Source organism: Hoplias malabaricus, chromosome 14 (assembly GCF_029633855.1).
Source record: "Hoplias malabaricus isolate fHopMal1 chromosome 14, fHopMal1.hap1, whole genome shotgun sequence".
NCBI classification, from domain to species: domain Eukaryota; kingdom Metazoa; phylum Chordata; class Actinopteri; order Characiformes; family Erythrinidae; genus Hoplias; species Hoplias malabaricus.
In genome coordinates this window covers 12,887,219-12,909,500 of record NC_089813.1, presented here as the reverse complement: position 1 = coordinate 12,909,500, position 22,282 = coordinate 12,887,219, and the positions used below count along the sequence as shown (strand labels likewise).

At 38.9% G+C, this 22,282-nt stretch overlaps 1 protein-coding gene and 1 pseudogene across 1 annotated transcript in view; both read right to left on the bottom strand.

Moving 5' to 3' along the window:
* The window catches only part of LOC136665666 (carcinoembryonic antigen-related cell adhesion molecule 5-like), a 210,748-nt gene that overhangs the window by 174,601 nt on the left and 13,865 nt on the right, over positions 1–22,282 (bottom strand). Inside the window, exon 5 of the mRNA XM_066643328.1 lies at positions 19,213–19,479. Coding sequence (XP_066499425.1) covers positions 19,213–19,479 — 267 coding nt within the window. The remainder of the gene's footprint in view (positions 1–19,212; positions 19,480–22,282) is intronic.
* On the bottom strand, positions 1,064–17,943 carry LOC136666188 (leukocyte immunoglobulin-like receptor subfamily A member 3; annotated as a pseudogene).

Sequence of the window (22,282 nt, the reverse complement as noted above, 5' to 3'; positions counted from 1 at the left end):
ATTAGACAAAACGGTGGATGGCTCGGTGTGGAGCTGATGTAAGAGTCCACATCTGCTGCATTAATACAACTGCTCTCACTGACAGAGCAGAAATGAAGCTGCTGGATGCTGAGGTGTGTGGTGGAAAAATCATGACAGAAAATAAAACAGCTCTTGAGTCTCTGAGTCGGCATCAAGTAAGACCGCATTTATTAATTAACGTGAGAGAGGGACATGCGCGCAACGCATTTTTCACCATTTTTGATCAGCGTCTTTTTATACATGGAAAACCCTTTGAAGTACACCATCTGTTCGCTCTTTTACATTTCAGTCATCTTTCGCTGTATCCTGTTCCCAAAACTCAGAGTTTCCCACCATTTGTTTTCCCCTATCTCCTGTATTTCTAACACCTTTCCAGACGTGGCCTGTGCCTCCCCCTCTACCTCCTTGGTCTGGAGACAAAGGGAGGTGTCGATATGTTATTTGAAACACACACACACACAAGTCTGCGGTCTCACACAGAGAATTAGGAATAAAACAACTTCGGTTTACACAAACATGCGTGGCCATTGCTGATTAAATATCTCTATTGATTATGAATCATTTATATAAACAAATTTCCATCACAGGTGCAAATGAAAGCCTTTTTTCTGATCTGAAAAGTACATGATTAATATTATAATGTAAAATACTGTACTACAAATATCATCCTGATTCTTCAGCTTCTATCACTGCGTAGGTTCTGTTCACCTCATCAGGTTTAACTGTGAAATACACAATAATACACTGCACATTAGTCTTTGATCAGATGTTATGATACAGTTTAAGGCTGATAATAAATATCTGATCCAGAGAAACTGAGAAACTATTTCAAATCCGAGTTCTTACCTCAGGCTCTGTGGCATTTCACCCCCAGCACAATGGAGGTTATCAAATAAGGAGTCACTGCCATGAGACTACTGAGCACTCTGAGAACTGAGGATGGAGATCCTGAACCAGACAAACAGCACACACACACACACACACACACACACACACACACACACACAATAAAATAATTGTAAAATAGGTCAGAGTTAACTGTTCAATTAAAATATAAATAAAGCAGCAGACCTCTGACTGAGATCCAGCTCCGTGGAGACTCTCCTTTCTCTGGGTGTTTACAGTGGTAGAGACCTTCATGAGACTTTGAGACTTTATGGATGGTCATTTCTCCTGTCGTCTGCTTCTGGAGAAGTACTCCATCTTTATAGAAATCAGCTGGGAGGAGTGAGGACTTTGTGGAGTGATATAAACAGCGGAAAGTCAGAGAATATCCTTCAGACACAGAGTGGACAGGACTCTCCAGAATCACAGCACCATCTGCAGGATAGAAACAGGAGTAAATAAAGTGTTACTGTGGGAAAGAGCTTAACTGCATTTGAAATGTTATTAAATAATTACTATCTTTTATATTTCTCTTCACTCCTCTGTATTGAGCCCCTATTATTGATGAGAATGGTGGAGACTCACTGTGCACTGTGATGTTGACAGGATCATTGCTCTCTCCAGATTCAGACTGACACCAGTAAACTCCAGTGTCTGATGTGGAGAGGGAGCTGATGTTGCAGGTAAACCCTGGAACTGAAGAACAGTTGGACACATTCCCACTGTGTGTGTATCGTCTCACTCTCCATCCAGCAGAGTCTCTGTGCCCTCACAGCTCAGTGAGAGAGAGTCAGTGCTGAAGTGTTGAGTTCTGCTGGGACTGATGATCAGAGACACTGGAGGAGAGTTACCTGAAAATACACAGAAGACGGATGTGTATCACGTTGCTGAATACTAACATAATGCTTCAGAAATACACTGTCCACAGAAAGAACTGGTTTAATGAATACAACACACTGAGGAGGAAGATACATTTGTGTTTAAATGATATTTCACACTTCCAGTGAATACGTCTCCTTCAGATTCAAACACAGATCAAATATTTTGACTTTGTACTAATAAATATGAACAGAATAGTATTGAGCTCTAAGGCACTGGACAGAGCTCTGAGCCTCAGTTCTTCAGCTCTTCTGTTATGGAGCAGTTGGACACATGCAGGATTTCTCTGAGCATATTTATAAGTACAAAGTCAAAGACATTATTTGTGTGTATGTGAAGTGGATATATTCACTGGAGGTAAATGAAATGAGAAAAACAAATATGTCTGAGAGCTTGTGTCCCCTCACTGTAGACACAGGTAAAGAGTGTGAGCAGCTCTTTTTAAATCTAAATTAATATAAACACACTTCCTCTACAGAGAACACACATACACACATTTTAATGCACAGTTAATTATTAATTCTATATTTGCAGAAATTTACAATATAAACTGTGTCCTGAGCAATGTGTTTAGACTCAGTGTCGTATTAAAGTCTGTTTCCTGTAGAGGACATAAACTCATTTTCACTGTAAAAATCAACAGAAGTGTAGTGAGACTGTTCTGACTGTATATTCTTCACTGGCTCTAGTTCCTCACCAGTGATCCATAGCAGCTGTGGACTGCTGTACTGTGTGCGAAAGGCTGGTTCTCCTCTCTCTGCTCCACACACATAAACTCCTGTGTGGTACAGAGCAGCAGGACTGAGAGTGTAGGAGCCTCCAGCTCCTCTTCTGCTGTCTGACAGGAGCTCTACAAAATACACCACTTTACCATGAACATCTGTAATCTGGGTTAAACCTTGTCTGTAGGGAACAGCTCTGTACCAGCTGAACGTCCAGCCTTTAGAGGAGATATCAACCTCACAGCTTAGAGTCACTGAGTCTCCTTCAGTCAGCCAGCTCTGTGGAGACACACTCAATACTGCCTGGGCTTCACCTGACACAGACGACATGGAGAATAGAACAGACACAAACACGTTTATACAGAGGGAGAAGATTATTACATACAGTATAATTAACAAGAAAATACACCTCAAACCCACAGACTCACCAGACACAGTCAGTGTAACAGCAGCACTGATCTCTGACTTCTGAGAGTCACTTTTCCTCTCCCCTCTGCAGGTGTATTTACCGCTGTTAGACTCTGTAACAGAGCGGACTGTAATCTCCTGTGATCTACTGAACTGCTTTAGTTCATTATTATCTTTAAACCAGATGTAATTCCACTCAGTGTCTCCTCCTGCCTCTATGTCACATCTCAGAGTGACATTCTCTCCTTTAAACACATGTACATCAGGCTTTATACTGGACACCACAGCTTTAGGACTCTCTGAAAAACAGTGAAAAAAAGTGAGAATATATTATGAATATTCCTTATTATTATTAATTAAAAGAATTGATTTATTAAATAAATCAGAACTGAAAAGTTCACTAGTGAATATGTTAAGAGTTAAAATATTTCAATAGAAATGACCATTAAAGGCTTCATAACATCAGTTTAAGATTTTCCTGAATTAATTCACCGCAAATGGTTTTAGTTAAATGATCAATTCTAGAAAATAGCCTTAAACTGGTGCATTACCTTTAATTTAAATGTTGTTTAAACAACCAGTGAGTGGTTTGTAATGAATCAATACTGGCTTCATACAAAGAACCCTATTTTCCACCTTTGTATTGAACACTGATACTGTCAGGTTATTTTTTTAATTATTATTATTAATTTTTCTTTTCAGTTTGTAAGAAAAACAAATGTTTTCTTTATGACGAGAAGCAGAGTTGTTTGGATTTATGTTATTTATAAAACTGGACCCTTATACTGATTAATGTTTAAGAAAACACAACTAAATTTATTGAAAATCTGACAGAAAAACCAATGAGAATTATTTACAGATTACAGTTAAATGAATAAAATTAGAGCTGGTTCATTCATTTTTAAAGTCAGTATGAAGCTATATTTATTCTCTCATGTGCAAAATCTCTACTCAAAATTGTTCTGGAGGCAGTGCTGCCTTTGAGGCCAAAGTGTTACCAGCCAAAAGGAGGGGGATGAACCTGATTTGATGGCATACATTGGGTGGAGATTTCCAAACACATGCAGTAAACCAGTAAAGCTCTGCCTAGACCCAGTGTGTGCTCTGTCAGAAATGACAGAAGAAAGAAATGTGCAATATACTTTACATTTCTGTTTCTTTACATAGTTCTGTTTTGTAATGGGGTGGCACGGTGGTGCAGCAGGTAGTGTCGCAGTCACACAGCTCCAGGGGCCTGGGGGTTGTGGGTTCGATTCCCGCTCCGGGTGACTGTCTGTGAGGAGTTTGGTGTGTTCTCCCTGTGTCCCATTGGGTTTCCTCCAGGTGCTCCGGTTTCCTCCCATGGTCCAAAAACACATTGGCATTGGATTGGCGACTCAAAAGTGTCTGTAGGTGTGAGTGAATGTGTTGCCCTGTGAAGGACTGGTGCCCCCTCCAGGGTGTATTCCCGCCTTGCGCCCAATGATTCCAGGTAGGCTCTGGACCCACCGCGACCCTGAACTGGATAAGCGGTTACAGATAATGAATGAATGAATGTTTTGTAATGTGTTGGAAGTGCTGCATTATGATTATATTCTCTATTATGTTTTGCTTGAATTGAGGATAATGTAACTGCCTCTGAGGAAGCTGAGGAATGTTATAATTCTCTGCTGCCTCTGAGGCAGATTCTGTAGAAGTAGTTTCCTGCACATTGGAGTTATGACTCTGCTGTCTGTGAAGGAGCTACAGAATGTTACAATAATGCTCTGCTTCCTCTGAGGTAGAGGCTAAGACAAAGTGGAAATGAACAACTGCTGCCTCTGAGGAAGCAGAGCATTATAACATTCTGCAACAAATCTACAGGGGGTAAAAAGAAAATTATTTTGCACATTTATTTCTTCCAAATTCATTTGCCTCAAAGTCAGTGCTGCCTCCAGAACCATTCTGAGTAGTGATTATGCACATGACACTTTTAATCTTACTTCCTTGTTAGCTCACATCACTAGTTTTATTAAAAGCAGAATTCATCAAATCATATCAATTAGAAGATGATTTTATTTCCTGTAAAATATTGTCTCTGTCCGTTTCTAAAATACTTTCTAATATTGCATTTCACAAACATACACCACCCCACCCCCTGATAAAACTCACAGATAAATATGTGACGCTGTGGAAGAAAGATGTGTTATGAATTCTGAATAATGTTGATTATTTGTGTGCGTAGAGATCAGTGGCGATGCTGGTCTTTCAAGGAGGGGAAGCCCAATTTCGGCCTACATCATAAAATGTGTCGGTTTATTTATACGTAAATGCTAACCTCCGTTCCTTTTTAAGAAAATGATCTGTGACCCTGTCGTACCAACAAGGCGTCTTTTCCAGGGACTTGACTAGTGTCTTCTCAATGGCCAGCAGAGCTAGGCTGCTTAAACTGCATTGGCCCATGTGAAGTGTGTCCGCCTGTGAGTGCTTTGTGACAGTGGAGGGCTCAGCAGCACCCGCTGGACATAAACTGTGATAGAAGTCAGAAAGAGTGATAGAAGTCAGTCTCCAAACACAAGCAGCTACAAAAATCTCCACCAGAAATAGAAGCTCAATTTGTCGCTAGTCATTTTTAACAAAGAAAATGCCGCTTAGAGGATTAAGAAAGTATTCAGTTCAACTCAGAACAGAATGAAAATTTAATTGTTTAAATCTTTACACCAAAGGATCACTGATTCGCTCATTTCGCTGTCAATCATAAAGGGATTCAGCCTCAGACAGATCATCCAATCACCATGCAGAAGCTGAGCGTCCGGGTCAGCCGAGGACAGCCCACTGTCCCATAGACTCCCAGAGACGCTGAGTGTCAGATGGGAGGGACAAAGCCCAGCATTTATCCAATGACTCGTCTTGTTTCGCTGCACTTCGCTGCTTCGCTATTGAACTCTGTGGACGCTCAGCGTACTGCTCAGCACTGTTTAAAGCACTGTGAAGTTGCGGGAATGATTGAGAGCAAAGCTACGTCTTTACCAGTGATAAGAAGCTGATTCTGAGCAAAAGTTGAGCACGTTGTAGTGCATATTTATTCAACGACATGTACACAAAACAGTATATATTTGATCGCTTATTTTTTGACATTTTAGGAGAAGCTGAGCTTCCCTTGCAGTCTTAGAGCAATCGCCTCTGGTAGTGATGTAAATATAAATCATTACATGTTCAGTCATAATAGCAATAAATATCATCACTTAGTGAAAGTCTCTTACTCACCAGTGACGTTTACCCAGAGTGCATCACTGTAGTGTGTGTAGTAGACTGGGTCTCCTCTGCCAGCTCTGCACCTGTACTGACCTCCATTAGAGTGAATTTGATCTCAGGACTCTGTGTGTCTCTGGACCAGTGGAGGGTCCATCCAGCAGACTGACCCAGTGTACAGTTCAAAGTCACTGTGTTTCCTCTCAGTACAGATCCATTATGGCTTGATGTCAGCGTAGGCTGAGGTTTTACTGTTGTAAAATTAATTAATAGGGAATCTCTCTTTTTTACACACTGCTCTCTGAGTCTCAGAACCACACTCTGCTGCCTTTAGTATTTTTAGCATTCTATTTATTACAGTAATTTACTAAGAGTGTAGACAGATAAGCAAAGTTAGACTGGAATTAATTAGACATAACAGGAATTCCAAAATGCAGTTTCAGCAGTGGAGCAGACTGGAGTAGAAATGACAGAGGCTCTATTCTCAGGTAAGTGGAGCATTAAAATTATTTTCAGGCGTTTAATTTAAGCAGAAATGTCTATATAGTGTTGCTTAAATTCCCGCAAACCTGTCTCCCACTTACCCTCCGAACCCCTTCAAACTGATTTGTGGATCACGGCTTGTATTTGTTCACCTCGTGTTTTTGTTTTTTTTTTGGACTCTGTGCTCAGCCCCTGACACTGGTTTTTAATCTGTCTCTGGAAACTGTCCTCCATGTGATTTCTCTGACTTTGATCTGAACTTTGATTCTAAGGTTGTTTCTCTCTGTTGTATTTGTTAATAAAACCTGCAAATGGATCCAGTTCACTCTGTAGACCCTTCATTACAGGGTTATTTACCTGATAAACACACACCCATCACTGGTATATGATAATTGTTCCTTTTACATTTTAAAAATGAATACATGCTTATAAAAAACTTATATAAATGGACCTGAGAAAACATCAACACTGTCTCTTTCAGACAAACAACACTGAAAGGATGTGTAAATGTCAATAATAAATTCACCCCAGAGTCTAGACATCAACATCACTGAATGTGTTTGGATTTATTTGGATCTGTGAGAAGCAGAGAATGTAAACAACATGTAAAACTGAACTTTGGAGGAGTGGAAAAATCAAGGCTCAATAATCTCCTGAAAAAAACGAATCTCCTGAAGCTATAACAGAAGAAAGTAATGGATTTAAATATTTATAATGCATTCATGAATGAATAACTCATAGAATAGACATAATGTAAAAAAGGTGTCACACTCACCTGATACAGTCAGTGTTAAAGGGGCGCTGGTGTGTGTGTATATTCGGTCTGAAGATCCTTTTCCTTCACAGGTATAATCACCTGCGTGAGACTGTTCAACTTTAGAGATTTCGTATTCTTTTTTATATTCTTCACGGAGCTGGACACTGCCCTTTTTCCACTCATAATCCCAGTAACCTCCACTTTGTGTGTCACACGTCAGAGTGACTCTCTCTCCGATGAACACACTCTGAGCTGGTTGGACCTTCACTGTAGGCGTTGGTCTCTCTGTTCAAAGATCACAAATAATTCTGAAATGTTTATCATAACAGAACAAAACATTTGATCTCCATTTCTTAACTATAATTTTTTAATTAATCTGGAAAATTCAACTGCCCTTTTTCTGTGAAAGAACTCCGTCATAAATGAACTAAGCCACTGTCAAACACTTCAAAATGTGAAGATACATTTTTTTCATTCTCCTGTAAAGTTTACATTTTGAAGATAAAATCTTTATTTCTGACAGCAATTCAGAATTATGAATTATGGGCCCTATTTTTGCTTAAAACGGTAAGACATCATTCACAGCCATTGCGTGAAAGTAAGCTTTGAGTTATTGTGGAATTTTTGAAAATTTGAAATGTCCATATGTTGGCTTTTATCGGGAGAAAAATGAGATCACAGGTCTAATTTCCCCTCATTTCAATGAAGCTTCGAGATTTTACACTTTGATTGGGGGGTCTCCTCTGAAAAGCGTGTAAGGCCTAAGTTTCACTCTCTGATAAAAGTCACGTTGATTTGGTTTAAATAGAAAATAATAGTTATTTGGGCAAATTAAAAATAGAAATGTATAAAAATATTGATGTATAGTGCGGTGCAGGGGTTTGGAGCTCCTGAGATTGGGTGCATTTGAACTGGGGTTTTTCAATGGGTGTGGTGCTTGTGTGGTGCATGTATAGAGTTGTATGTGAGCACAGCTGAGATAAAAGTATAATCATCTAAAATAAAAGGGAAATATAGGATAAATTTAACATAGTGTGTGAGAGTGAGCTGGTGGAGCAGTAAATTGCATGGGTTCTCTTTGAATGCAATAGTTTGATAACATTGAGGCACACTGTTTGGGGTAATTGTTTTTGGCCAGTGGAACTGGGTGATAGCCTTATATGGGGAGAACTGCCACAAGGTGGAATTTGGATTGAATTAATAGAGTGTGTTGAAATAGTGTTGTTTGGTTGGATGTTGAGCTTTAATGTTGTTTATTTGGGTTTAGTAAATTAACATTTATTACTCAGAAAAGGAGTTGAATCTTATAGTGTCTGGTGTTTAGGTCTCTGTGAAGTACTGTTACTTTATATAAACAATTAATTAGCTGCCAACTGATAAATATAAAAGTACTGCCAATGTGGAAATATTGGAAAACTCTGAGTGTTTGCCAGTGGTGCTTTCTGGGGTTTCAAACATACCACTGCAATGTTTTTATATGTTAAAATTACAACTTACTACTAAGATAAGATTGATGTACTAAGTTTTAAGAATCAAGACGCAGGGTTGAAAATTTACTGTCAAGTCGTCATAAAATAGTATGTGACATGTTTATGTTTAATAAGGGAAAGCAAAACCAGATGTTAAAAGCAAGCTTTATTGAGGATGGACTTAGTTTTTTGCCATCAATCACGTTAGACCCTTTCTCGGGGCTGTTAAGGAGTAGGTCATTCAGGTCTTAAGCCAATGAAGAGACTTGTTGAAAGTGTTTACAATACTGAATGAAGGATAAAAAAATGTTATGAATGAACTAAATGTTGGTAAATAAAATACAAATAATCATATTGAATGGTTATTTACCAAAAAGTAAGCTGAATGTATTAAATTCTATTTGTCAGGTTCTCTTATCCTGTGGGGTGTGTGTGTGTGAGTCTGTTTCTCTTATCCTGTGGGGGTGCATGAGACGAGGAGACAAGGAGCTGGCCGAAAATGGGGGTTGAAGTTTGAAGTTACCCTGAGCAGATTTAAAGCAAAGGCCAGTCATTTTATCCACAAACTTCTTTCACAAACACCTGCATTGATACATTTAGATTTAATCATTAATAGGTTTCATTATTAAAAAGTAATAATTGGAAATTCATTGATTTGTTTATCTATTTGCAGTTAGTCCATTCTTTGTGCTACAGTATATGACAGACTTTTTCAAAGAGAGCTTGGCAACAGGTTGTTCCTTTTTTAAGAGAATGCTTTGATTATAATGAGGTTTATGAAGATAAATTATTATTTGGAAAGAGGTTTCTGATCTAAGCTTTGCTGTAGGTGTAATGGGGTTGCAAATATTTAGTGGTAATTATCATATGTAGAAGTGCTTGTTGAGCCTTAGATAAGTTTTTATATTCTTTAATTACAAGGTAGTTATTGAATGCTTAATAAATCTAAGTTTATGGTGTAATTATATTACTTAGTAAAGGGGATTTAGTGGTGTGAATTGTATTGCATATTAAGGTTTGATTTCTCTGAAGTTGGCAAATTCTATTGGGGTTCATTTTTATTGATTGTGGTAATATAGTGGCCTATAAACACAGGAAAAAGGGAGAGAAATAATTTAAAAAGTGTAAGTTGGGAACATATTAAGCCATTATTATGCCACAAATGGGCACTAATGTTTCAAAAGGGGTTACTCCTGTTGATATAGTTAAGAAAAATAATCCTTTAATAAAAGGCATTGCAAAAATATAGAAAATATTTATAAGCGATGGCCTGACAAAGATCAACCATGGCCGGTAGTGGGGACACTTAACCCAGATGTAATTAAAACAATGGAGGCACTTGTATCAACATAAAAATCAGGACACAAGAAACGGCATCAAGGAGAAAAGCAAAAGGAAAAAAGAGAAATAGAGCTTGGCCTTCTCCAGTTATTTGAACAAGAGGGTCAGAAACTGATAAAGGCTGCAAAGAAAAAGAGGGAGAAATGTGCAGAAACAATAAATCAGCGTACAAAGGCAATAGAAAAACAAATGGCAGGAGTTAATGTGCCTTTTTCACATGTGGACTCAGTTAAGGCACCACCACCTTATGAGAAGGAAGTGAAAACTGAGGAATTCTACCCTCAGCTTCCAATGATCAGTCAAGGAGGAAGCTATCACATTCAGCCATCAGACGAATACTGGCTAAAGCAGAACAAAGAGGAGATGTGAGTAGGAGGAAAGAGGACTCAAGAGATGGAAGTTCTGATGAAACAGAGAATGAAGACAGCGATGATGGATGGAAGATGCTATACACCTCCCCAGGTCTGGACAGATGATTCTGACAGTTGGGTTTGAGGGAGTAAAACAGCTGATTCCTCTCACAGAACCAATTGAGCTCTGCTATAAACATCTGAAGACCACAATACCCATACTGGTATCAGAACATACATCTATTGCACTTTTGGGAAGAAATGCTTTGTGCAGACTGAACTGTACAATAAAACGCACACCAGATGGCTGCCTGGTGGAAATGCCGAGTGAAATGATTGATCAATTGATGATGAAAATGGAGACTGAAGCTTTTTCAGTATTTTGGATTGGAAATATTAGCAAAGAATTCTTGGAACCAGCCAAGCTGTTGGAGAAGTTTATTGTAGCAAACATGCCTGATGCAAAGGCTCCAGAGTATCCATTTCATTGTACACTGAAATACTTTAAGGATGCTGAACAATCAGATGCAGAACCATGGTTGAGTCATCAACCAAAGAAAGTTGAATTATGCTCATGTTGCATAATTTTGGGACCACAAGGAGCTGCTTTGAAGATAGACAAAAATGATTATTTGCATAAAGAGTTTGATATGGGAAAATGTGTAACACATGTGACTTTGCTGGTGTCTGAGGACTGTGAGCAGAAACAAATAGGTGAAATGATGGCAGAAGCAGAAGAAGTTGTCTTTAAACCACTGAAAGAGAATCTTTCCATCTGGAGGAGTGAAGACCAGTGATTTATTAAGATTATGATTACTGCTCAAGGACAAGGACATCAACAAGTCGTCATGATGACACATGAGTCACTTTGCAATGAGGAGATGGATTCAAACTCTCTAAAAGAGGAAATGCTGTGATATGTTCCAAAGTGTTTATGGTCACAACATTGCACTCACATTGGATTTGTGAAGTCAGCTCAACCAGTGAAAGTTGAACTCCAACCAGGAACAAAACCTCCATGGAAGCCTCAGTATCCTTTGAATGAAGAAGCAATCAAAGGGATCGAACCACAAATTGAAGGTCTTATGAAAACAGATGTTCTGAAGATAACACAGAACCCGCAGAGTAATACACATTTGTTGCCTGTGAAGAAGCCAGATAACTCTTATCGTTTAGTACAAGATTTGAGAGCTGTAAATGAAGTAGTAGCAGACTTTCCAGCAGAAGTGCCAGATCCACATGTTTTGTTAGCCCAAATTCCTCCAGATGCAAAGTATTTCACAGTATTAGATTTATGTGGAGCATTTTTTAGTGTTCCACTACGTATAGAAAGTCAGAGTTTATTTGGGTTCACATAAAAGGGACAATTCTATGAGTATAAGAGATTACCAAAGGAATATAAACATAGTCCTCACATTTTCAATAAAGTATTGAAAGATGATCTAGCTGGGGTAGATCAGAAGTTAAGAAGTACTTACATTCAATACATGGATGGTATTCTTCTTTGTGCACCAGATGAGGGAACATGCCATAATGATTCAATTACTTTGTTACAGATGCTGGCAGAGAAAGGGCACAAAGTCTCTCAGTAAAAAATGCAGTATTGTCAGGAAGGGGTAGTTTATTTGGGGCAGACCATAACACAAGGACACAGATGTATTTCTGATAAGCAGTTAGAAGCTATTTGCAAAGCTCCCAACCCAGAACAGTTAGAGAAATTATGACATTTTTGGGTATTGCAGGGTATTCCTCAGCATGGGTACAGGACTGTGCTAGTTTAACAAGGTCTTTGAGAGCTATGATTAAAGATAGAGGGAATAATCAGCTTTATTGTAATCTTTCCTGGACACAGGATGGCCTTTTAGCTTTTGAGACAATAAAACAAAGGTTACAAGAGGCTCCAGTATTAGCTCTGCCAGATTATTCTAATAATTCCACTTCTACTGGAGGTAAATACGCATGTGCAGTTCTTTGTCAGCCAACAGGTACGGGAACCAATCCCCAACCAATTGCTTATTATTCTACTGCTTTTTCAGAAGTGGAACTGGGGTTACCAAGTTGCTACAGAGCAATGGTCGGAGTGTACTTGATGTATGAGATAGCATCATCTGTTACGATGGGTTATCCAGTGACAATTCTTACCCATCATAGTTTTAGAAATCTCTTAAACTTTGATAAATATACTCTAACTATGCCTAGAATTAGAGATTATCATAGGCTCTTAGAACAAGAAGATCAGTGTGGAAAAATCAGGAGTTTAAGAAAACTGATGGGTCACCAATACAGCATCATGCTCAAATAATAAAACTGTTGCATGCTATGATGAAACCTAAAGAAATAGCAATAGCTAAATGTGCAGCACATAAAATGGATGCATCAAGGGTCTCACAAGGGAATAGAGCAGCTGATGAAGCTGCCAAAGCCATTACAGGAGCTGACAAACTAGGGGAAGTGTTTTTGAAAACTCATGAAGTGGACTTGGAAGACAAGGTAACACTTAATGATATACTTTTAATGCAGGAAGCTGTTCCTGAAATAGATAAACAATTGTGGTTAGATCGAGGTGCCAGCAGGGATTCAGCTGGTCTCTGGAGAAACCATGAGGGGCTGATAGTAGCACCTTCGGACCTGTTAGCTCTGATGATTCAAGAGGCACATGGGTTAGCTCATGTGGCTTGGGGAAAAGTCAGGAGGAAGATTACAAAGGAGTATGGTTTTTGGGCACCGTGTTTGCTTGAACAGATTGATTATGTCATTGGCAGATGCACAATTTGTTTAAAAAATAATGTTTGCAGGGTGTTGATGGTTCCGCCTCGTTACATTCCAACACCAAATGGTCCTATGCATGAGTTAGTTGTGGACTTTGTTGACATGATAAACCAGTTGGAGGTAAAAGGTATATGCTGGTTGTTGTGGATAGATTTTTACGATGGTCTTAGTTGGGCGGTCATGAAGGCTTGTCCAACTAAATGTAAAGATGCTCAATCTGTTGCCAAGTTTTTGTGTAGAGAGGTGGGGACTTACAGATCGAAAATCTTCAGATAATGGGAAAGAGTCTGTGGATAAAACTGTGAAATTAATTTTGCAAAAATTGGGAATTAAACATCGTCTGGGTGCTGTGTACCATTCGCAAAGTCAAGGGATTTGTGTAAAAATGAATGGTGTCTTGAATAATCGGATTGTTAAAATCTGTCAGCACATGGGTTTAAATTGGATAGCAGCACTTCCATTAACATTAATGGTGTGTTGCTCAAGCGAGCTGCATGATTTACACGACTCCTCATGAGTTGATGACGAATGCCAACACCATGTTTGCGTAAAAGTGGGAAAGGTCCAAGTTTAACCCTTTTAGAAGATGACATGCGGGCATATATTTCATACTTAGCTAATTTACATAAAAGAATATCCACATACATTTCAGAAAAGCAAAAAAAAAGAGGAGAAGCAGGAGAGGCTGGATGAGCAAAGGAAGAATACAAAAGAACATGAGGGAGAACAGGTTGAAAATAACATGCAAGAAACATCCCAGAGTAAATCTCCTGAAGAGGAGATTGTCCTGATTTGGATGATGCTGATGACTCTGTGTGTCTTTCTAAAGATGCCAGAAATGACACAGCAGATTGTAAACGAGACAAAAAGTATGGAGAAATTGAATTTCAATATGTCCCAGAAACAGCATGTCCCATTCCAGAAAGTAGTAATTCCATTTCAAAACAGGTCAGAGACTTGGATCAAGAAAAGAGTCCAAGACCAGTTCGAAAAAAGATTAGACCTAAACGGTATGAGAACTAAAAAGAATGAAACGTTAGAGAATTTTACTTTTCCAAGTGTCGAAAATTACTGAGGGGGTAAACGGATCACATCTAACTACACTAGTGCCTCTGATAATTTCAACAACATCATCACCTTTGAAGACTGTGATTAAAGTTAAATTAGGTAAAACAGTTCCCCTTCCCTGTAAATGTGGAAGATTTAATATAGGAAGTAATAGTCCTCATAAGTGGAAAAATAGACGAGGTGAGGATGTGGTTTTAACAGGATCTGAAGTTGATCATTTGCCTCGTGACCAGAGAAAAGTATCTTTTGTTTAATGCCTTTAGGTGGTTCAAAGTTAGAGATTATTGTTAATCTAAGATAAATTGTTAGATAAATGTGTGGAGAGAAGGGTACATAAATTGTGCAGTGATAGTTATGATAAAGGACTTGAGTCCTATTGAAGTTTTTACATCTACTGGAAAAGATCAGGACCAAACCACTATAGCAATGACTCGGAAGGTTACTAAAGAACAAATTAAGCCGATTACTTTAGCTCCAGAAATAAGTAAAGGAAATAATGTAACAAATCAGATTACTACTTTAGATATGTCATTAAAGGAGATGAATATTACTACACTGCGAATGTTAACTTCTGCTTCTAGTACATCTGAATCGATCAAAACTGTTGTAAATGAAAGAATAACAAGATCACATAATGTTGTAAAAGTAACCCAGGCTCCTGAAGTAATGTCCTTTCCATTGCAGAAGAAAGTAAACATAACACAGAGATCAGTGTTAAATATAGAGCATGAAGTGAATATTAGTAAAGTGACTTTTGAAGCTAGAAACCCAATGGAAGATATTGATTCAAATGGTTTAGTAACCACTCAGAAAATCACTTTAGAAGGGCAGAAAGAGTTTTTTTTTATTTTGACTGGACATCTGAAGAAATCACTGACCATTACCCTGCATTACAGAAAAGAGAAGCAAAATAGAAAGCATATGGATTTGATTCTTCAGTGTTATAAATCACTGACCCATGGGCAGCTAGATATTTATGGTTTCAGCAAATAACCCATTCCGTAAGAATGAGTAAGAAGTTGACTGGTCCATATGTGGTGAAAGTTCCAACACCAAGCACCTGGCCATCAATTTTAGAGACAGTACCAGAACCACTGCATGCTATGTGTCAATCTTATGCTTTATCATGGTTATTATATCAGCAAAACTCTGCAGAAGATAGAATAATGGCTTTATCAGTGCATTTGATTAGACCTATATTAAATTGTACTTGGTTGATGAAGCTACCATATGTGAATTTCCTTGATTAGCATGAAAATATACTGACAGCATTGCCTGATGCGATTGAAGTAAAATCTGTGGGGATTAAAAACTGTTTTTGTTCCAGTGATACTCACAATGGACAGGGGATGTTTATGGGAATATCTGATTATGCTCATTATATAAATAATTTTAAGGAACCTAAACCTAAGGATGCTTTGTTTAAAGTGAATTTTCATACACCAGATAGCAAACAGAGTAGAACATTAATGGTGCAGTATGACATTTTGCCTGTAAATGTTACTATAGGAAATGTTAAGGATATTTGGTGGGTTTGTGGAGATAAAGCATACTTATTTCTACCATATGGGTGGACAAGCTGTTGTTATATGGCAACATTAAAGCTTCCTTATGAGGTTTATACTCTCCAAAATGGCAACGCAATTGATGAAGGGAATTCTGAAGGTATTTCTGGGAGAAGAAAAAAAGGGAAAAGGCTCAGTTTCATAGTTTGGAAGTCTACCTTTGGAGAATCAGTATAGGAGAAAAATGAGGTATAGGATTATTCCCATGGTATGGTGTGACATTTTTTAGCAGATCATATAGATAATATTACGTACACTTTACAAGGATTTGCTAATGAGACAATAAGAGCAAGTGCAAAAGCTATGATTTTAAAATAGGTTGGAGTTTTAATGTCTGGAGATCAAGTACAGATGCCATTATTAAGTAGAACTGACTCAAACATGAGGAGGAAATTTTGTAAAACAACCTGGTGGAGAGATATCCATTTTGAATATCCACTATTATAAATGTACTATTCAATTATGACATTATTCTATAATTTTGTTAGGTTTATTATTTAGCAATCAATTATAAAGATTGTAGGACGAAGTATAAACTGTAGCTTATAACACGTATTAATGTATTAGTATTACTACTATTAATTTGTATTTGATGTTTATTTGCATCTGTCATTTTTGCAAAATATACTGGCTGTTGTTTCTTTCTTCCAGAATAAAAAGGGAGGAAGATCACTGTAAGGTTGGATGACTGTTCAAGATTCCTGAAGTGCTACAGGGATCCAAAAACCAAAAGAGGACAATAAAACAGAAGGGATTTGAAACAGAATGGTGAAAACTGGCTGAAATTCAACAGGTCATCAACATCACATCAGAAGACAAAATTGCTGAAGAGAAAATATTATGTCATATGTTTCTATTGAATTGTTTATTATTAGTAATCTTTGATACTGATAAACCATTATACGAGTGATATTAAAAATTGTAACAACTGTTTATTATGATGACTTATAGACTGATGAAATGTAATCTGTTTAAGTGTATTGAAATCTCAGATGTTTTTGTTTTTTTCACTATGGGCCAAGGGGTGTCTCAGGTAGGGACGGCCTGAATTTAGACATTGGTTTGATTTTATTTTCTGAGATTTCTATACACATTTACTTAAGTCAACTCCCTACGCATATAGAGTAAATTTAATTGGACTGGAGTACAGTATGTGATCGCCTTGGGCAGAGGGATCGTGAGGGAATTTTTCCTGTCTAAAATGTTTGATGGACATTCAAAAAAGATGGCTGCCTGGCAGGTTTTTTTGCCCTCGTACTCCATGACATTTGCTATATCATAACGCAAGTAATGTTAAAATTGTGTGTAGGGAGGTATCACTTATTTGTTATGACATTAACATGTATGAGTTTTTTAATTTTACGAGACTTTAACAGGAAATTATGAGGTATATTTAAACATAAGGCCTTAAGTGCAGTATTAAGAAATGTTCACTGTTCTGTATGTTTAGACGTATGCTCTGTGTCTCTGCTCCAAAGAGAGATATGTTTAGGATAAGCTGTCAGTGAGGGTAGGAGACTATAAATTTTACCCCTCCCGTAGTCCCTTAAACATGCGAATGTAGACCAACCTCTATGTTCACCATATTTGGAAAGGAGAAAGAACCATATACATTTCGGTCCTACCCAAGAGAAAGGAGAGAGAAAATAGAGATGAGAGAGAGAAAATAAAGATGAGAGAGAGAACATAGAGAAGGAGAGAGAATTTAGCAAAGACCAGAGATGTGTGTGCACTGAATTGGAAAACTCTCTCACGGGATCCTTAAGAACTTGTAAGACACTGTTTCTGTAAATAAAGATGTCTTTACACCTTTAACCCTGTCTGCTGAGATTCTTTTCCGTCCCCTGTCTTCACAATACAGCAAAGTTAACAACATTATAAAATGTGATCTAATCTTCATTAGATCCTTCTGTAGCTGTGGATTAGACCTGCACATTCTTCCTGGCAGAACTGCTTTAGCTCTGTCATATTCCTTCGACGCCTCGTGTACAGCTCTTCAAGACCATTCCATAGCATCTCTATATGGTTGAGATCTGATTGGCCACTCCAAAGTGTGATTTTGTTTTTCATAAGCAGTTCTGTAGTAGACTTGTGTTTTTGGGTCATTGTCCTGTTGCATCACCCAAATTCTACAGTTTCAGTTGACGTACAGACACTTCCACTTTATCCTGTAGAATACGTTTCGGAATTCATTTTCCCCTCAATGAATGTACGCTGGCCAGGGCCTGATGCAGCAAAGCAGGCCCAAATCATGATGTTCCCTCCACCATACTTTATGGTTGGGATGATATTTTCATGGTGATATACACTGCCTTTTTTACACCATATGTAGCACTGTTTGTTCTTTCCAAATAGTTAAATCTTAGTATCATCTGTCCCAAAATTTTTCCAGTATCGTTGTTGAGTGTCTATGTGCTCTTTCACAAACTTCAGGCATAGCTCACCTATACATATCCTCCTTGAGCAGAGCAAACTCAAAAAGATTGAGTGGTTTTTATCAGTCAAGGTAGCTCTAGTCCACACCTCCAATCTCCAAACATTTTTATGCTTAAACAAAGGTATGCTAGCACCTGAGTCCAGTTAGCTTATTTTGACATCATTAACCCAATGGTTCATATATTTTATCCACTAGCACTATGAGGTTTTTATGGTTGTTCTCAATTATTATTCTTTTAGGCACATTATATTTGTCAATAACCTTGACTTGGATGAGGATCCGATCACATGATAAATTTATGCAGAAAACCATGAAATTCCAAAAGGTTCACATACATTTTCTTGCCACAGTATATGATTTTTCCATTTTAAAAATGAAAATGAATACATGCTCATACTGTCCTGTTTGAAAGATACAGCTGGAGTTTATTTAATTCCACATTTGTTTCTTAAATTATTAAATACTACTGTTCCAGTTTGTGGATGAGATATTTTCACTCTCCAACAACCTGAACATTTCTTTTAATTGTACCTTCCACTTTATGGATGCGGAGAACATTCAGACTAATCTTAATTCAATGCATCAGTGGAGGTTTTGCTCATGAAGCAGCTGATATGAGACGAGCTGTGGTGCTGTGAAAAAGCCAGTCGTGAGCATGACGAAGCAGAGTCAAACTATTAAATGAAATCCATAACTTGTAAAAATGTGCTGACCTGATAAACCACCCACACTGTCTCCATCAGAGAAACAACACTTAAAGCTTTCATCTACGCTCCTGAAAACATCCATTCCTCTGCTGTGAGCTATATTTCTAATGCAATATAATGTAATAAAGGTGTTACACTCACCTGATACACTCAGACTAACAGAGCTACTGGTCTCTGTGTATATTCGGCCTGAAGATCGTGCTCCTTTACAGGTATAAACACCTGCATGAGACCCATCAACAGAATCGATTTCATATTCCTTCTGCTGAGAATTTTGGACAGCAACATTATCCTTGTACCACACATATTGTCCATCAACTCCACTGTTTATTTCACATGTCAGAGTGACTCTTTCTTTGATGAAAACACGTGCAGCTGGCTGGACCTTCACTGTAGGCCTTGGTCTCACTGTCATAAAATGAGAAGTCATTGTGAAATGATTATCGTAACAGAATAAAACTTTGTGTCTCCATTTTTTTTTTTTTTTCATACACATAACTTAATCAATCTCCTGTAAAGTTATGGTTTTGGAGAGAAATGTTTTCTTCTGAGAGCAATCATTCTGACAGTTTTCATTCATTTAATGTCTGTAACCCTTTATCCAGCTCAGGGTCGAGGTGGGTCCAGAGCCAACCAGGAATCACTGGGCACAAGGTAGGAACACACCCTGGAGGAGGCACCAGTCCATCAGAGGGCACTACATACACACCTATGGACAATTTTGGGTATCCAATCCACCTACCAACATGTGTTTTTAGGAGTGTGGGAGGAAACTATAGAACCTGGAGGAAATCCATGTACACATGGGGAGAACACACCAAATTCACCCAGAGCAGGGCTCGAACCCACAACCCCAGGACCCTGGAGCAATGTCACAGTGACACTATCTGCTGCACCACCCTGCGGACCAATGACGTATGTGACATATTAAAAACCATCTATAATCATAATTCAGAACTAATTTTTAAAAACTTAAACAGACGTTATCACATAACTCTGACTGTAATTGAATGGTATCACTGTAGAACACAGAATAATAATCTCCCTGAGCGCTGCACACTGGAACTCTGTTCCTCCTGGAGTACACACTGCTGCACTGACTGTGTTGTTGTGTCTATCTTCAGGAATCAGAGGAGGGTGTAAATACTGAGAGTCTTTCCTCCAGGAAATCTCCATCCAGTCGACTGTGGCAGCTCACAGCTCAGAGTAACTGTGTCTCCAGTAAAGACTGTGCTCTGAGACTCCACTCTCAGTCTGGGTTTTACTGCTGATATGAAATGATGAAGTCAGTTAAATATCTGACATTTTGACAGAACACAGTGTTAGAACAAACCTGCAAATGGACCCAGTTCACTCTGTAGACCCTTCATTGTGTTCATTGATCTGGCAACTCGTTTGGCCCTGTACCCGTTTAGAAGAAGCTGTTTTGATCGCTCGGGTTTTCCTGTTTACTCATTTCTACTGTTATTTCTGTATTCATATCTGTTTTTATAGCCTACTAACCATCCATAGATCTATCTTTTAGATTGTCTCCGCAGGAATATTTATTACAGAGGCACTAAAACTGCCACCGGACCCTGGAGTAACGTTCTTGGTGTAAGTTACTAAAATCAACTAAAAGCGGTAAGTACCTGCAATTCCATGGCTACTACTGGCTGTTTTGCCTGCTCAGAGTGTGGCATGTTTAGTTTAACCCCCTTTTCCACCTCTAGCGACAAAAATAGTGGTTGTGTTTGTGTCACGCCTTCGTCCTGTCAAGTCTGTTGTCCCCGCCATGTGCTTTATTTGCACATAGCTATGTTTTGTTTATGTTCGAGTCTCCACCTTTGTTCCGCCTCCTCGTCCGTGTCATGTGTTAACCCGTCCTCCTTGTTATCTGTCCAGGTGTGTCTCATTTGTGTCTGTATTTAAGCCCTCTTGTTTCACGTCCTGTTTGTCGTTCATTTCTCATTTCACTTCTCTTCGTGTTTTGTAGCCCAGTCATGTCGTGTTTATACTATGTTCCGTGTCCTGTCGTGGTGTCTCTTTCCCTCTCCTAGTCTAGTCGTTTCGTTTCTCAGTCATGTCGTGTTGTTTCCTTCCTTCCCTGTCTCAAGTTGTTTATAATCCCCGTCTTTTTGTTTTCGTTATAGCTTGTCTTTGTTTTGTTATATCTGTTGTTAAATTAAAATCATCGTGTTTAGCAAGTGCGTCCATCTCCGTCAGTCCGCCTCGTGATCCGTGACAGAATGAACGACCCATACATGGACGCAGCTAACACGGACCACTTAGTAAGGAGGGGTGCTATTCGCCGGACTCCTTTTCGCACGGGTCCCAAAGATCCAGTGGAGGAGGCTTTGAGAGCAGCCTCAGACTAGAGTCGACGGCATCAGCTCTGGCCCAGCGCGGTTCCTGATCCCCTAGCAGAGGACTCAATTCAAGCGTCAATGGATTATTCCAGCGAGAAGCTAAGAGAAGTCCAGGCGAATATAATCCAGTCCCTAATCGAGTCAAGGACTTCAATAGAGTTGACTCCTGAATCGAGTGATTGCGCCAGCGCGAGTCGAAGGAATCGCTGAAAGAAACGTGCTGGAGTCACCCCCTCGATGGTCGATTACCCCCTCAGGTCCGGAGAAATTTTTGGGAGGGGGGGGGTTAATGGTAGGGGCTCCACTGTTAGCCTCCAACCTCAGAACTAAAAGCGGTAAGTACCTGCAATTCCATGGCTACTACTGGCTGTTTTGCCTGCTCAGAGTGTGGCATGTTTAGTTTAACCCCCTTTTCCACCTCTAGCGACAAAAATAGTGGTTGTGTTTGTGTCACGCCTTCGTCCTGTCAAGTCTGTTGTCCCCGCCATGTGCTTTATTTGCACATAGCTATGTTTTGTTTATGTTCGAGTCTCCACCTTTGTTCCGCCTCCTCGTCCGTGTCATGTGTTAACCCGTCCTCCTTGTTATCTGTCCAGGTGTGTCTCATTTGTGTCTGTATTTAAGCCCTCTTGTTTCACGTCCTGTTTGTCGTTCATTTCTCATTTCACTTCTCTTCGTGTTTTGTAGCCCAGTCATGTCGTGTTTATACTATGTTCCGTGTCCTGTCGTGGTGTCTCTTTCCCTCTCCTAGTCTAGTCGTTTCGTTTCTCAGTCATGTCGTGTTGTTTCCTTCCTTCCCTGTCTCAAGTTGTTTATAATCCCCGTCTTTTTGTTTTCGTTATAGCTTGTCTTTGTTTTGTTAT